The sequence below is a fragment of the Phoenix dactylifera genome, unplaced genomic scaffold, assembly GCF_009389715.1.
Source record: "Phoenix dactylifera cultivar Barhee BC4 unplaced genomic scaffold, palm_55x_up_171113_PBpolish2nd_filt_p 000026F, whole genome shotgun sequence".
NCBI lineage: Eukaryota > Viridiplantae > Streptophyta > Magnoliopsida > Arecales > Arecaceae > Phoenix > Phoenix dactylifera.
Window position 1 is genome coordinate 1,393,615 of NW_024067667.1, and position 15,865 is coordinate 1,409,479.

Below are 15,865 nucleotides of genomic sequence, written 5' to 3' on the forward strand. Positions count from 1 at the left end.
CACACATGCCAGCATGAATATGACAACATCTTTAAGCAAATACAAAGCTGATGGTAAGATTTATACATCAACAATCTAATAATCAAACACTTAACAAATTGAGTATATATATTTATAAACACCCATATAAATGGGAAAATAGGGAGGAAAAAAAAAAGGAAAATAGGGAGAGGGATCTGCAGTGGGGGAAGATCTCCGTTCAGCAAATCCGGCAACCAGCCAGCTCAATTCAGACTATTGATGGTGACCTGGAAACGAGGAGAAGGCCATGGAAGCGGAAGAGAGGTTGATTACCTTGCTCCGGCGAGGTAATCAACGGTGGCTCGTTGTGCACACTCAACGGGTAATCAAAAAATAATTGAGATTTTCACCAACGGTGGATCGGGGATGAGAGTCAAGATGGCCTGAGGAAGAAGGAGAAGACCAACTCGGTGCCTGACGGAGTCGAGGGAGTCGACGAGCCTTACGCTTCTCGATGCCTGATGGAGTCGAGGGAGAAGACGAACTCGTTGAAGGAGTCCGCTTCTTTCGTCTCATGTGCAGATCACGTGAAGCATTATTTTGGGTTGTATTTCTGACATTCTCTAATATTCGTGCTGGGCCGGTCAATGGACCGGGCTCTCACACAATGTAAGTTTGCATTATTCATTTACATACTTACACCCGCCATCTTGTTCTGCCATCATCTCATATATATTTAAGGAGGAGTAAAACCTTTGCCTTATCAAATGATCTATAACTATATTTGTTTTCTAATCTCAAGAGTTCAGATCAAGATTTATCATCTCAATACCGGACCCTAGACTAGTACTATGGGAACTAGTTCGGCATACTGACACTCGGTATGCCTTTGTATTGCATACCAATTTTGTACTGGTATGGTATGGTACAGTTAGTGCGCATCAGAATCGACCGATTACCATGCTCAAGTATGATTCAAAGTTTAGACTCTCTTAAACGAGAGAACTAAGTCATACCTAAACCAAGGGTTCTGGGTGCCACCGGCTGACCAGAACTTGCTGTAACTGTGAAAAGCATCATGTATTCCATAAAAATAGGAGAAAAGCTTCATATATGTTCTTGTAGCTTATGAAAAGGTGGATAGTGCAAGCAGGGCCCTTACCTTTTAGAGTTTGAAGCTTGCCTTCCTAATCATACTTCTTATATCTGCATGCCTATAGAGCAAGCGAGGATTTGTCATGTTAAAGTCCAAAGAGTCTTGTCTGTCAACTGATATTCATGTTCTCCTATATATGTCACGGTCATATATTTACAACCCTTTTTTTTGTGGGAGACATGAAGATTTGTAAGAAGATAATATTTCCCATAGATGAGTTTCTGATAGATAATGCTTCTGGTATTACATTATAAAATAGACTAAGAATATCTGAAAAAATCTATGGGATCAAACAATTCTGTCATATGCATTGAGTGATATAAACAGAATTACTTTATTTCCTAAAACTTTTCTTATATTGAATGACCTGTAACATTTCTATTGCTTAACTGTACGTATGATTGTGTTTGCATTGCAGTTCTATGCCCTTCCACTTCAATCACCAGTTATCAACTCTAGTGCTGTATCTACAACAGAGGAGAGAGTTCTGCTGTGCTTGCTCAGTCCTACGCTTCCAGAGAAAACATGGAAGCATTCGAGCTCTGATGTGGTTTCTGCAACATTCACCAATAACTGGTCCATCTCAAAATTCTTGAATAACTGTACATATTTTCTGTCGGCTTTCATCATCCAAATTGCTAGTTCAGTGACAAACCTTCTTATTCTTGGAACTTTAATTTCTGGATAGTTGTATTTGTTCAGTATCTCTATGAGCTTCTGTATGAGATCAGTCTCCTTAATGCCAGCTTGTTCTAGTTCCTCAGCAAATTTAGTGGAACTCATAAATTTGCATATCTGTGTGGTGAGCCCAATTGATACCTCTAGTAACTTATCTTTCTCGAGCATTATAGCTCTTAATACCTGTAGAGAAAAAAACAATAATGCTGAAATTATTTATTTGAATTTTGTATTTCTCTTTTTTTTCAGGAAAGCATATGGAGTGCTCATAAAATTCTATAACTTTATAAATTAATTTAAGTGAAACCATCTGAAAATACTAGCCGCCTACTCTTAATACTACGCTTAAGACATTACATGAACAACATTGAAGTACTGTTGATGGAAGATATTGCCTTTCTAAGTAATTATGGACTGTATTATTGTCACGCCCCCGCCTCAGCGAGGCACCTAGTGCCCACGTGGGGGCCACATGAGGGAGGAACACGGGGCTCCCCTGCCAGATATTGTCCGGTTCTGGGGCTTCACGCAAGCGTCCTTCACCCCTCCCCGATTTTGTTTTCCACCCAAAACGCGTCTGCAGGATTTGGAAACACCCACCTCATATGCCCAGGCTCTAGAACGAGTCTTTCCGATGTGGGACTATTGGGCCTCACACCCTTCCCACCATCGAACAAGAGCCGTCCTCGGCTCTGATACCAAATGTCACGCCCCCGCCTCTGCGGGGCACGTGAGGCACCCAGTGCCCACGTGGGGGCCACATGAGGGGGGAACACGGGGCTCCCCTGCCAGATATTGTCCGGTTCTGGGGCTTCACGCAAGCGTCCTTCACCCCTCCCCGGTTTTGTTTTCCACCCAAAACGCGTCTAATGGCCTAATGTCTACCCATCTCTCAAACTTTCCGACGAATCCTAAAGATCCTAAACTTAAGCTCCGTCTGACTATTTCAAACACAATCCCTAGGAATCTGAAACCTGAGCTCTGATACCAAATGTCACGTCCCCGCCTCTGCGGGGCACGTGAGGCACCCAGTGCCCACGTGGGGGCCACATGAGGGGGGAACACGGGGCTCCCCTGCCAGATATTGTCCGGTTCTGGGGCTTCACGCAAGCGTCCTTCACCCCTCCCCGGTTTTGTTTTCCACCCAAAACGCGTCTAATGATCCTCTCTCTCCTCCATCTCTCCTTCTTCCCCTGTTCGTGGAGGGGGGTTTGGGGAAGGAAGAAAGCCCATTGTGGGCCGTGGGCACTTTGTTGGGCCGTTGGGCCCAGTCCCCTGCGGGCCCAACTTGGGCCCAGTCCCCTGCATGCCCAACTTGGGCCCAGTCCAGTCCGGTTGGGCCCAGTAGGGCAGTACCCATGTGGGCCCAACTTGGGCCCAGTTCAGACCCAAGCCTAGAACCTGAACCCGAAACCCAGAACCCGAAACCCGAACCCGTTTGGCCAATAAATGGAATTTTACAGTGAAGCCCTTGACAGTATATTATTTCACAAAAGGGACTCCTGTAATTTGTATTTGATCCCTATATGAAAGATTTATTACATAAAGGTCCCCAACTATATTTATTTAGTCCCCTCACTCAAGTTTTATTATAGAATAGTATCCTGTAATTAAGTATTAGCCCCTGCAATGCATAAATGAACCAATTAGAAGCTAACCTTGGGGGCCCTATTTAGCCGAGTCTATGCGGGCCAATTGGGCCGTGTCCGATATGGGCCCTATCGGGCCATGCCCATTATGGGCTAATTCTGAGCCCTGTTGGGCCATGTCCAATAGTATTACTTTTGGTTTTGCTTAGCTCTGAAATTTACAAAGAAATTAATTAAATTTTAACAGGTGAACTTGATCCGTCTACCTGAAGTAGGAATCAAGCGAGAAGATGTAAGTAACTTAATACTTCAAGTGTGATTTCTGAATTATTTAATAAACTGATTATGTTTTGATATATGTTTTGCATTCAGTAAAATGGGTCAGACATGTTAAATTTTATTTGAAAATCATGTTATATGCTCTGAAATCCATGAAATATATTTATATATATATATATATATGCATTCTCAGCATGGCTATGATCTGTTCTGTTCTGTTCTGGCCCCGCCAATGGGGATTATACGTTGGACCTGTCGACTTGTAATCTGTGAGGAACCGGTTTCGACACCGTACCACCGGTGATTAGAATAATGGTATTTGGACACCGTACCACCGGTGATTAGAATAGTGGTATTTGGACACCGTACCACCGGTGCATAATAATAGTGGTGTTTGGCACCTTGTGCAACCCATGCCACTGGGTTACGTGGCCGTAGCCTATTATGTTGAGATTCTGGTATAAGAGTTTTTGGAAAAATGATAATAAGTTTTGAAAACAACAAATGATGTTATTTATGATTTATTTCAGACATTATCCTGTATTTTGATCTGATATGCTCTGACCCCACTCTGGGGTATTTTGTTGCTTACTGGGCTAGTGTAGCTCATTATTCTGTTTTCTTCATTTTTCAGATCCAGAGGCTTGATCACACGGGATTGGGGAGTGCGTTAGAGTTTCCGATGATTCTTCAGTTATTGACATTTTAGTTAGTTTAGTTTGGACATTTGAATTATGTTGGCATATGCTATTTTGAAATTTTGTAAGTCTGCTTTTGAACAATTTAAATAATTATGCCAGTTTTGAACATCTGTATCTGCTTTGATATGATCCGATGCCTTGCACGCCTGTGCGGCCCGCCGTGCGGGCGTGCGGCGTCTGCCGCGCCTCGGGCTCGGGGCGTGACAGATTTGGTGGTATCAGAGCTCAGGTTTCAGATTCCTAGGGATTGTGTTTGAAATAGTCAGACGGAGCTTAAGTTTAGGATCTTTAGGATTCGTCGGAAAGTTTGAGAGATGGGTAGACATTAGGCCATTAGACGCGTTTTGGGTGGAAAACAAAACCGGGGAGGGGTGAAGGACGCTTGCGTGAAGCCCCAGAACCGGACAATATCTGGCAGGGGAGCCCCGTGTTCCCCCCTCATGTGGCCCCCACGTGGGCACTGGGTGCCTCACGTGCCCCGCAGAGGCGGGGGCGTGACAATTATAGTATTTCTTCTCATTTTTCACCAATAACCGTCTGCATTTTAGCATCTTGATGAATTAGCAAGCATATTTATCGTTCTTGGTTATCCCATAGTTTCTTTGTTTCTGTTTTTGATTTCTTTCACTAATTTGTGACGATGGCTATTCCTTTCCTTAAAAATCAAGGGAGTTTGTCTAAAATACTGCATGCTAATTCTTTAGGAACTTTGGATAGTGAGAAAAATAAGAAGCATACTTTCAGAATAATGCTTCTGTCTAAGATTATATATACCAAATGATTATTGCAAAACTAGCCAAAGGACATAGTTAATAAATGACATGAGATATATTTACTTTTGATAACTAATATGGCTTTTGTTAAAAATTAAGCTAATAAAGAAAAACCTTTTATGCTTCCCATAACTTTGGAAGGAGGTTGGTAGATACCAGATATTCACATGACCTGTTTCATTGAGTTTGTTTTTATCTCCTGCGATCTCTTTTTTATATCTTTTTAACTTATAAACTCATCGCTTGCCAAAGTGATTCTTTGAGAGGGTTTAGATTTAGTCCCTTCTCTATTTTAGTGTCTATGTTTTTGTTCCAAGATTTTCAAAGCATAGTTGTGATTGTATCTTCTATCTTTTATGATAGCCACAGTAGGATCAAATTGAGATGTAGAGGCTTACAGTGGGCATGGCAGCAGTGACTCCCTTGAGGCGATCAGAGCATTCAGTCGCAGAGTATGCACACAAGTTCCGAAGGATCCTGAAAGCGTTGATTCGGAGCACTGGGTCATTCAGCATGCTTACGAGGCAGTCCAGCACCTGCTGCACCTTCAAGATCCGCTCGCAGTTCTTCTTGCTCTCCAGTGCCAGCATTGCCAGCGCCTCCCCTGCCTGGTTGCTCAATTCGTTCTCATCCTCCGTAAATCCTGGCCTAAAGAAGATGAGCAGCAGAAGCTTAACAATCCCACCTGTGCTCCCAATCTTCTCCCTTGCGTTCTCATCCATTGCCAGGCTCTGCAGAATCTCTATCGCCAGCTTCTGCAGCACCAAGTGACTCTCCCCATACTGCAAGATATCCCTGATGTTGCTCACTGTGAAGACAATCTCTGAGATTGCCTGCCGGAGCATTTTCCCGGTGTTTCCGGTCGTGCTCACCAACATCTTGACCACTTGGAGAGACCTCTTCACTGCTTTGATCTGGGACTCCGGTGCTCGGTCATTTCGTAGCAAACTCTGGCCGGTACTCGTGAGGTCTATGATGTTTGGCAAGAGGCCTCTGGCGTTCCCAATCTTCCCACAGTTCTCGTGATCATGAGCGAGCTTCTTCAGGATCAGCAGACCGTAAAGATTAAACACTGAAAAGTCGTAGTCTGCTTGGTCGGGGATGATGGAATTCCGATGGACGTCATGGGATTTTGCGTTGGAGATTCTGCCTGTGTGGAGCAACGATGATATCGACTCCATCGCCCCTGGAATTCCGGAAACTCGAAGTGCATTCTGCTTCTTCCCAGCAAGCTTCGACACGATTTCTGCTGCACACCTCCTGATCTCTTCTTCGGTTGGGTTCTTCCAGTTCAACATATCGACCAGTCTCTCGATGACCCATGTTGAAGTCCCAATCTTCCGTAGCGTCTCGGAGGCAAACTGGTTGCTTTTTACAAGCTTCTGCAGGATCCGAGCTCCGATGATTTGCTCGTCTGGAAAATCAGAGTCCAAGAGCTCCTGAGAGTAGGTCACAAGTTCTATCTTTAGGCCATCAAAGATGCTTCCATTGATGCATTTCGAGTATGCATCGTAAAAGAATCGTTTGATTGATATAATCCCAGACAGTCCTAATTCGCACTCCAGGCTCACATCTTCGAGCAACTTGCCGTAGGAGATCTTCCAATTCCAGTATGCCTTCTCCAGCAGGAACATCAGGGCTTCAGCCAGTGCCAGTCCGTAGAATATGTCCAGTGCTGCCTTCCCGTTCTTTGTTTCATTATCCTGTCCTACTTCACCATAGTCCTGCTTGATGAGGCGCATCAAGGAGAGCGTCACACAGGCGGTAGCTGATAGAAGCTGAAGCCATGTAAGAATCCTGCTGACATTTTTCAATAGAAAGATCCAGCCAGCATGAGGAATCAAGGGAACATTGGGAGTGTACCAAGTGCGGCGTCTCATTTGTTGCACCACCTGGTTTTGGAACTCTGTGACCGTCTGGTTACTCCCTGTGATCCTCCGACATCGGTCGCCATCTGTTTTGGTGATGGAAGGCAGCTGAAAGATGGCTTTGATCCTCCGAAAGATGAAGCGGGAGCTGGACTTGATTGCCTCGAAGCTGTTCCATCCAGCCTCAGATAGGGTCCATGTTGCCTCGTGCTGCCATTCGAGTTCGTGGCTCCGACTGAAGATCCTGGTGCCTTCGATGAGTAGGATAATTGTCACAGACCAGAAGTCTCTCTTCTCGAGCATTGAGGCGAACCCACCGAGAAGAACCACCGTGGCCCAGATGAATGCTAGCGTTCCGAGGCCGCTTGCAGCTTTTTCCAGGATGGCGAGGCGCAGGGCAAAGAGGGTCAGCTTCTTTTCGGGAGCCCGAATTGTGCTGCCTTGGCTTCCATTTCGTCCGGCTGGGGTTGGATTGCTAGGCGTTTTCTGAGGCTCGAAAAAGGTCGAGCCCCAGTAGAACAGATTGTTGCTGCCTCCATCCGCAGTCTCCATGATATTCACTTGGATGCTTGGCTCACCTTCCCCTGATTCCTGTTTCTTGAACCTCATTGCTAGAACTTTTTGGTGGCAAAAGAACCGTCTCTCTGAAGTCTGGTGTTTGCTTTAAATTGATTTGTGCTGATATCAAGCCTCAATAGATCATATTGAACTCATTATAGTTTAACAGAAGAGGTGCTGACAAATCAACAATGTTTGCTTGAGGTATTGGACAGAAGTGGTGGACTTTCTCTTTTTTTTCAGACTTTGCATTAGAAACTGTCAAAGATCAGTTTTCTGAATGGGCTCTGCGCCCAGATAAGTTTGAAAAGTCATGGATATTCCAGTAGAAATGACTATGTGGCATGAGTCAAGGATGATGCTTTGAAAAATTCAGAAAGAATTGTTTGTGGTGGAAGATAGGAGAGGAAGAGGTCCATCTCTTCTTCCTGCTGTCATTTTCTAATTGATGTTTGGATTCCACGTCTGCATGCGTTCTCTATTTTGCTTCCTTTTTTTTATTTGATTGAATCCTCTACTCTTAGCAACTTTTTTTCTCGCTGTTCTCAAGATGTTCTTTTCACTATATTAACCTTCAGTTCTCTTGTTGCATGCCCTTGGTCTCCATAAATCTTAACTGCTCTCTTTCCCTCTCTCCCTCCCTCTCCTCCCCACTATTCTCGAACATGTAATATATATAATTCTACAGGGGTTTTCCTTTGCATGTGCATATTCTAATGAATCAAGAACATCTCCAATTTTATAAGCCAAAGATAAACAAAATGCATCCCTCTTTTTTCTCTTTTCTTATGTAATGCCTTCTTTCTAAATGATTCACATCTCCAGGCAAGCCAGGAATCTAAGCTATAGCTTTGTGTTTTCTTTTCTGTGACTATTTTTCTGGAGCTTAATTGACTTTTTCACTTTTGATTTTTATTAGTCTCAATCATGGAGAGTTCGAAGAAACTTCCAGCTGTGGGACCTCTAAGGACAGTTCGTCTCTTTGTTTTTCTGAAACTGGAAGATTCGTCTGTTCTTAGAAATATCTCTTCCAAGTTGCTCTAGAGATTGAATAAAAAATTGGCATTTTGTGCACTTGTCAATAAACCCAATTCAAATACGATTTTAGTTGTAGATGAGTCTGCCACCATACATTCTTAGGTTTGTCATTTAGAGGGAATCGTCAGAATTTGGATTATAAAAAGCCATATTCTAATTTTGTTTTGGGTGTGATAATGTTGATCCAGCTGATGTTTAATTATTCTATGTCAACTGTACTTAGATATTGTGAGAACCCATGCGGGCTTGTGTTTAGTCCCACATCGGTTATTCGCTGGATAAATCTTGAGTACTTATACGGGATCAAAGAACCCAAATAATATCTTTCGGTTAGTCTTTTTGGATGAGATTCTGCATTGTTACAGATATAATCTAAGTCTTTGCTCACATCAATAGTGTCATCTTGCAGCGCGCAACCAACAGGCTGTTATGTTGGTTTAGATTAGTTTCATTTTGGGTATGGAATGCATACATGCCAACAAGTTGGAGAGTCTTTTTCTTGCAAACAATGAACAAATTCTTTGCAGCTGCCAAGAAACTGAGATGTATGTGGAGCCCATGAGAAGATGGAGTGGGCACAACTTACATGCCGAAAGCACATCCTTGTATGCATTGGTGCCTCCTTCTAAGTTGGCTTCTCTATTTTAGATTTCGAGCATAGAGTAGAGATAAAATTTTAATAGTAAACTACAAAGAAGCAATACCAATTACCAAGCATGTATGCAAGTATGAGAAGCAATGGTTAGGGTTAACCCAAAACATGGACTTTCTTAGGGTGAGCAGTCCTCATTCTAAATATTCTTGGACAAATAGTTCCATTCCTGTGACTTTACTGATGGATGGGCTCCTTTTATTTATCTATTATATTCTGAGAATTATCGAGGCGACTATTAAGCAATTTTTATGAATTTTACATGAATTATCGAGCAATACCTTGAGAATGCCTTATGATAAAGTAACCATCATTTAATTATACATAGGATTGAACTAAATTTTTGAAAGAAAAAGTCACTGGTCAATCTTAAAAGTCGAAATCATAAATTTTCCAGTCATTAGAAGGGCAGTCTTTTCCTTTTCAGTAATATACCTCTCCTTGTCAATACTTCATACCTTGTTTGTGGGAAAGATGAAGAGAACCTTATCACAGTGGTACTTGCCAATCCAAATTCAGACTATAAAAGAAACTAATGTATATGCATATTCTACACTATCACAAAATATTACTGGCGACTATTGCAACATTATTTGCAATAGTAGTTTCTGTTATACGTACATTATCTAGTTTGGATCCATCATGGAAACATGGTGAGAGAATTTAGATGAGAACGAAAATTATCAATTTATCTTTAGTATAACTTATCATTAACAATTTATCTTTTTTATAACTTAACATTAACAATTTATCTTTATTATAACTTAACATCAACGAGTTGGGGCTTATCATGGTGCTCATACCCCTCTTCCTCTCAATTAGAGATTTTGGGTTTGTCTTTGGTGGTGTGCCTAATAATATTAAGATAGGTCACCTCCTCTTTTAAAAAAAAGAAAAGAAAAACTTGTGTACTCATATACTGCTCTTAGAGAAATTGCAGAAGCATATTCTCTTAAAAATAGTGTCAAGTTTAGAGCTTCTTAAAATTTGATGTTTGAAGTATATATAAACTCACTCTTATGGGTATAAGTGTGAGAATAGGCCTAAATAATCTTTATACTTACCTCATTAAAATGGTATATGAATCCTATTCTTTAACAAGGAAAATGAATGTGTTGAACATTAGTTCTATAGTCATATTCTTTCGTTTATAAAGTAGGATTCGGTTGAGTGGTATTCTCTCGGGATCATCCCAAATTCAGGTGCCAACTCTTCTTGAGCAACAGTCTTGGATTTAAGAGCCCCGCACCACCCCCCACAAAACCCCATATATACATATATATATATAGGAAATTGATAACCTACTCTCTGTTATGGTAGGTTATCAATCTACCCATTTTTTATTGGACAAAAAATATCCTTATTTTTTATAACTCTTAAGGGTATTTTATGTCTTTTTACAATTCCACATTAACTCACCCTCCCAACCCCCCAATTAATACTCTCTCTCTCTTATATATATATATATAGGAATTGATAACCTAATCTCTGTTATTGTACGTTATCAATCTACCCATTTTTTATTGGACAAAAAATATCCTTACTTTTTATAACTCTTAAGGGTATTTTATGTCTTTTTACAACCTCACATTAACTCATCCTCTCAACCCCCCAATTAATGCTCTATCCCTCTCTCTCTCTCTCTCATACACACACACACACACACACACACACACACACACACACATATATATATATATACATACATACATACATATAGATGTATATACATATAGATGTATGTATATATATAGATAGATATATGTATGTATATATACGTACGTATATGCATATATATATATATATATATAGATATATATATATATATATATATGTATGTATGTATGTATGTATCTATATATATGTATATGTATATATACATATACACACACACACACACATATATATATATATATATAATGGAGAGAGAAAGAAAGAGTGGGAGAGTATTAATTGGGGGGTTGAGAATGTGAGTTAATGTAGGATTGTAAAAAGACATAAAATACTCTTAAGAGTTATAAAAAGTAAGGATATTTTTTGTCTTAGAAAAAATGGGTAGATTTATAACCTACCATAACAGAGAGTAGGTTATCAATCCCCTATATATATATATATATATATATATATATATATACACTCTTAAGGAATGATTCCTTTAACTAATTATTTTTTTCTTTTATTTCTAATTTATGGTCAGGTCATATTGTATATATATAATAGTCAATTATATCTCTTTAAAGTTTTTATGCTTTTGTTACAATATTAATTTGATTGTTTTCCTTCTGAAAGGGTGTTTATAACCTTATCCTTTTTATTGGAAGTTTCCCTAGAGTTAAAAAGAGGAATACTAAATAGAAAAAAAAGCACAAAAATAATTTTGGCAGAATCCTAAAGAAACTTTCTTGCATCTTTTGAACTCATAAACAAATGCGTAGTATATTGTCAGTTATTGATTCCACATTCTTGTGATTGGAGTTTTAACTAGCCACTAGATGGCAAAAGCTTAAGTTATTAAAAAAGGGGTCAACAATGTATATCATCATCATGCCTAAATACTTCCTTTCACATGCAGCTGAACCATGGATGAAAGCAAATATGACTCAATATAACAACCAGGAATGAGTCAAAGTAAATCAGGAAAAAAAAAAAATCAGTGGATATTTGGATTCAGGACTCCAGCTTTGATACCCTGTCACCTAACCACTAAAACCTAAAAGCTTAAGCTACTAGTAAGGGATCAACAATGTATAGAAGGCAAGAAATAACCAGGAATGAGTCAAGAGAAGAAAAGACTCAAGATAACAAATGGGCAAATTTAAGAAAATTAGCCTGAATGAGGATTTGAACCCACGACCATCAGTTCCAATACAATGTTAACTACTAAATTTCAAAAGCTTAAGCTGTTAAGTAAGGGACCAGCAAAGTATATCAGGCTTAACATGGAGAGCTAATGATCATTTACATTTTATCATTTATGTACCATTTGATTCGATCTCAGGCCACATCTTCATTTGAAAAAGGATTTCGGTGGTGTTGGCTTCTAATAGGAAGAACTGACAAGAATCTAAATGCTACAAGGTGAAAACATATCTAATTTAAATTCTCCTAATTGTACAACCAAAATCATTGGTTAAACTAGAGAATCTGATGCCAAGTGTACAATTTGAGCTATGTAAGGTGTGTACATTCTAAAGGCTCTTAAGATGTGATATTTGTAGTAAGAAATTTTTATTGGTCATCCTTAAGATGGAAAATATCTACAATTGATCATCCTTTATTCCCTTGAAGGGTAGAAAAGGAATTTTGAAAAAAGGAAATAACTGAAATGGTCCAATGAACCAAACTCACATTTTTAACTACTAAGCTTATTTTTTCTTTTTACAATTTTTTTTGTTTCATTTTTTAGAACAATTCTTTGGTGGATAAGGAATTGATGTTCCAACCTTTCAAACCTTATATTCTTGTTTTTCTTGTTTCATGTTATTGTATATATCAGGCATAAGAATTTATTGTAAGTGCCCGCACTTACCTTGAAAAATATAAACGAAATCTGCTTATTTGCAGTGCTCATGCTGATCAAAATCTTTTTTGTTTTACCAACCACTTGTCTAAACATTAACAAAGTCTACCATAACATGAGAAATTATGACATGATTTCCTTCATGGTGAATGTCTGTTCGAACATCTTAATTTTCTTCTCTTCTACAGTCAGAGAGGGATAGATGATGCTCAACCTGAAATAACCGTACTTTGGAGAACATTTTGTTGAGGAAAGAGACCAAATTGATCTAAGTTATGGTGATAGACGAGACTCCTTTCAAAGACCTTGAGTTTTTGGTAAGAAGAGAGAAGGGTTTTTGGTAATAAGAGAAAAAACACTATTTGGAAAATCTTTACTCTATTTGAATGTCACTTTCTTGGTATTTACTACCATTAATAGTAGAAAACCTTAGAAGACTGTCCTTCAATTTCTGTGAGATTATTGGTTGCATTTAATCTAACCATTTATATTGTAATACCCATGAAAAAAAAAAATGGTTTGATGGGCCGGCCCGAAGAAGCCGGGCCCATCTATAAAATACGATCGTGCCCTAGGCACGATCGTGGATGAAGAGAGGAGAATGGGAGAGAGGGGGGGGGGGGGGGCGGCGTTGGAGGGGATCGTTGGAGAGGCCGATCGCCGGAGGAAACCGAGCGCCGGAGCCGAGAACCAGTCGGCCGTGGAGGAAGCCGGAAAGCCTCTCCTCCCTTCCCCACAAACCGGGAGAAAAACTTTGGACCCGTGCGGGGAAAATCCGAGTTTCCTCTCCGATTCCTCGCCGGAAAGATCACCGGAGCACCTCGTCGGGCTGAGGTAAGTGCAGCACCTTCCCTTGCACTCCATTTACTAGGTTTAGGGCCGGTGAGATCGCCGGAGAAGAGTCCGAAACTGGGATACCCTGTTTTGGCTTCTCTTTTTCGGATCTTGCCGCCGCCGCCGGCCGCCGGTTGGTCGGGATCCATGGTATTGGGGGTCGGTCGGGTCTATGTGAGGGTCGGAGAGAGTTTTCTAGGCTGTGTATGTGATGAGGGAGGGTGGATCCGAGGTCTTCTTCCTCGGGATCCCATCCTCTCCTCCTCTTCCCCTCGTCGGTTGGCCACCGGCGGCAGCGACGGCGGTTAGGTGCCGTCGGGTGGGGGCCGAGCCACTGTCAGTGGCCTTTCCGTGGAAGAAATGGAGGAAGGGGGAGGGGACAGTGTTGGTTGGAAAGAGGAAGAAGAAGAAGAAGAAGGAGGAGGAGGAGAGAAAATAAGAATATAATAATAATAATAATAAGAGGAGAAGGAAAAGAAGAAGAAGAGGAAGAGACTTCTTCTTCTCTCTTTCTCTTGGCCGGCCACCATCGCCGGTGACTGCAGTAGGGGTGGCCGGTGATGGTTCGACCAATGGTGGCCGAGGATTGGGCAGGTGGCGGCTGCTGCCCTTGGGCCAAGAAATGGGGAAGGGGAGATGTATTCCCAACCATGAAGAGAGAGGAATCATCCATTCTGTTGGTCTCTTTATCGGGACCGGCCATCATCGCCGGCGTGGCAGCGGCCACGGCTGGCGACGACGTAGGCCGGTGGTACAAGATGGGAGTCGGGCTATCCCGACTGCCCTAGATCTGGGAGGATTGAGATGTTTGGGGACCTGATGATGGACCCCATAACAGATGAGAATTATAGTTCAGAATATTTTAATATTAAATAATTTAGTTTGTGATTTATAATTGATGTTGTAGGGGAAGAGTCAGCGGTGCCACGAGGTTTTGATCAGGGGACTCAGCACCCCAGCTCGTAGGTTGTAATCCAGATCTGTGTTTGAGTCTGTCTACAATTTCTGTAAGAATCCTTGTACGCCAATCCTACATGATATACATATTTTTGCACTATATATGTTTGATATGCTATGATCCAGACAAAGCAAAATAGTTTTATATTTAATTATATTTTGATCGTGTTGGCTTGTGGTTGGTAGTGTGATGGATGCTTGTATGTGTATAACTTATACCTGCATAATTGAATTTATGGATGTGGTGGTATGGACTAACCATGTTATAGTGATTGCCCTGTCACGGGCCGGAAACGTGACCATGGTTAGTCTAGGCCGGAAATAAAGTAAATAAAAGGGATTGATGTGTGGATGTGAAATTGATTAAATGAACATTGACTTTGGGCCGTCTCGTTATTATGGGTTTGCCCGTCACAGGCTCTAAGTGTGACACTATTGGTTTGCCCGTCACAGGCTCTAAGTGTGACAATGTTGGTTTGCCCGTCACAGGCTCTAAGTGTGACAATGTTGGTTTGCCCGTCACAGACTCTAAGTGTGACAATGTTGGTTTGCCCGTCACAGGCTCTAAGTGTGACACTATTGGTTTGCCCTGTCACGGGCTGGAAACGTGACCGGGATTTGGCCCAAAGTCGGAAAGATAATTGATCCGGATCAAGTTAATATAGAATGGAAAGAAAAAGGTATTGAAAACATTAATGAAGATTTATGAGCTATCGTATGCTATATCATTCTTGCGTAGTTGGACTTTCATTGATATTTGACGTACATACTTATATTGATTATTCGAGCCTTTTGATAGCCGGTTTATGATTTCATGAAATGTGCATCGATTTATCGTGGCTTTCAAATTCATATTATTATTGTGTTGGTATGGATGTGTAGGGATTCTTACTGGGCTGTAAAGCTCACCCCCTTTTCTTCTTTTTCTTTACCAGAGTTGCAGGATGCATAGTTTTGGATGGGATGGGCGCAGAGTGCGAGCACCAGAGTCATTAGTTAGTTAGTTGTTTATCCTTCTTTGATGTCGATGAACATTTGAAGAGCTTGTAAATGAACTAATTTGTTTATTTTGGACATGTCGGACTGCTCTATTTGAATTACTAGATTAATTGTGGATTTATTAGAATTTTTGTTAATCATAGGCCTTGCATGATCTTTAGGGCACTGCTCTAGGGCTCATGCGGCCGGTCGCGTACCGGACCCGGGTGCTGGGTTCGGGGCGTGACAGAGTGGTATCAGAGCTTAAGGTTAACGTATCCTAGGGTTTATGTTCAGGTGAGTATCAGTGGAGAACTATGATA

The 15,865-nt window shown here is 41.1% G+C and overlaps 1 protein-coding gene and 1 long non-coding RNA gene across 3 annotated transcripts; one reads left to right on the forward strand and one right to left on the reverse strand.

Annotated features, from left to right (window-relative positions):
- Positions 1–1,310: 1,310 nt before the first annotated feature.
- On the reverse strand, positions 1,311–8,057 carry LOC103714657. 2 transcript variants are annotated; one of them, XM_008801985.4, is made up of 3 exons: positions 5,536–8,057; positions 1,773–1,978; positions 1,311–1,671 (listed from the first exon to the last, which is right to left on the reverse strand). In XM_008801985.4, the coding sequence occupies exons 1-3, from the start codon at positions 7,612–7,614 to the stop codon at positions 1,557–1,559; spliced, it is 2,400 nt and encodes a 799-aa protein (XP_008800207.2). In that variant the 5' UTR covers positions 7,615–8,057; the 3' UTR covers positions 1,311–1,556. The 2 variants fall into 2 exon arrangements, with proteins under 2 accessions (XP_008800207.2, XP_008800206.2); XM_008801984.4 differs by having other exon boundaries at positions 1,311–1,978; positions 5,536–8,055.
- A 5,316-nt stretch (positions 8,058–13,373) lies between these two features.
- On the forward strand, positions 13,374–15,661 carry LOC120104565. Its single transcript, XR_005506951.1, has 3 exons — positions 13,374–13,607; positions 14,515–14,614; positions 15,500–15,661. It is a non-coding gene; the product is annotated as an uncharacterized LOC120104565 (long non-coding RNA).
- The last annotated feature ends 204 nt before the right edge of the window (positions 15,662–15,865 follow it).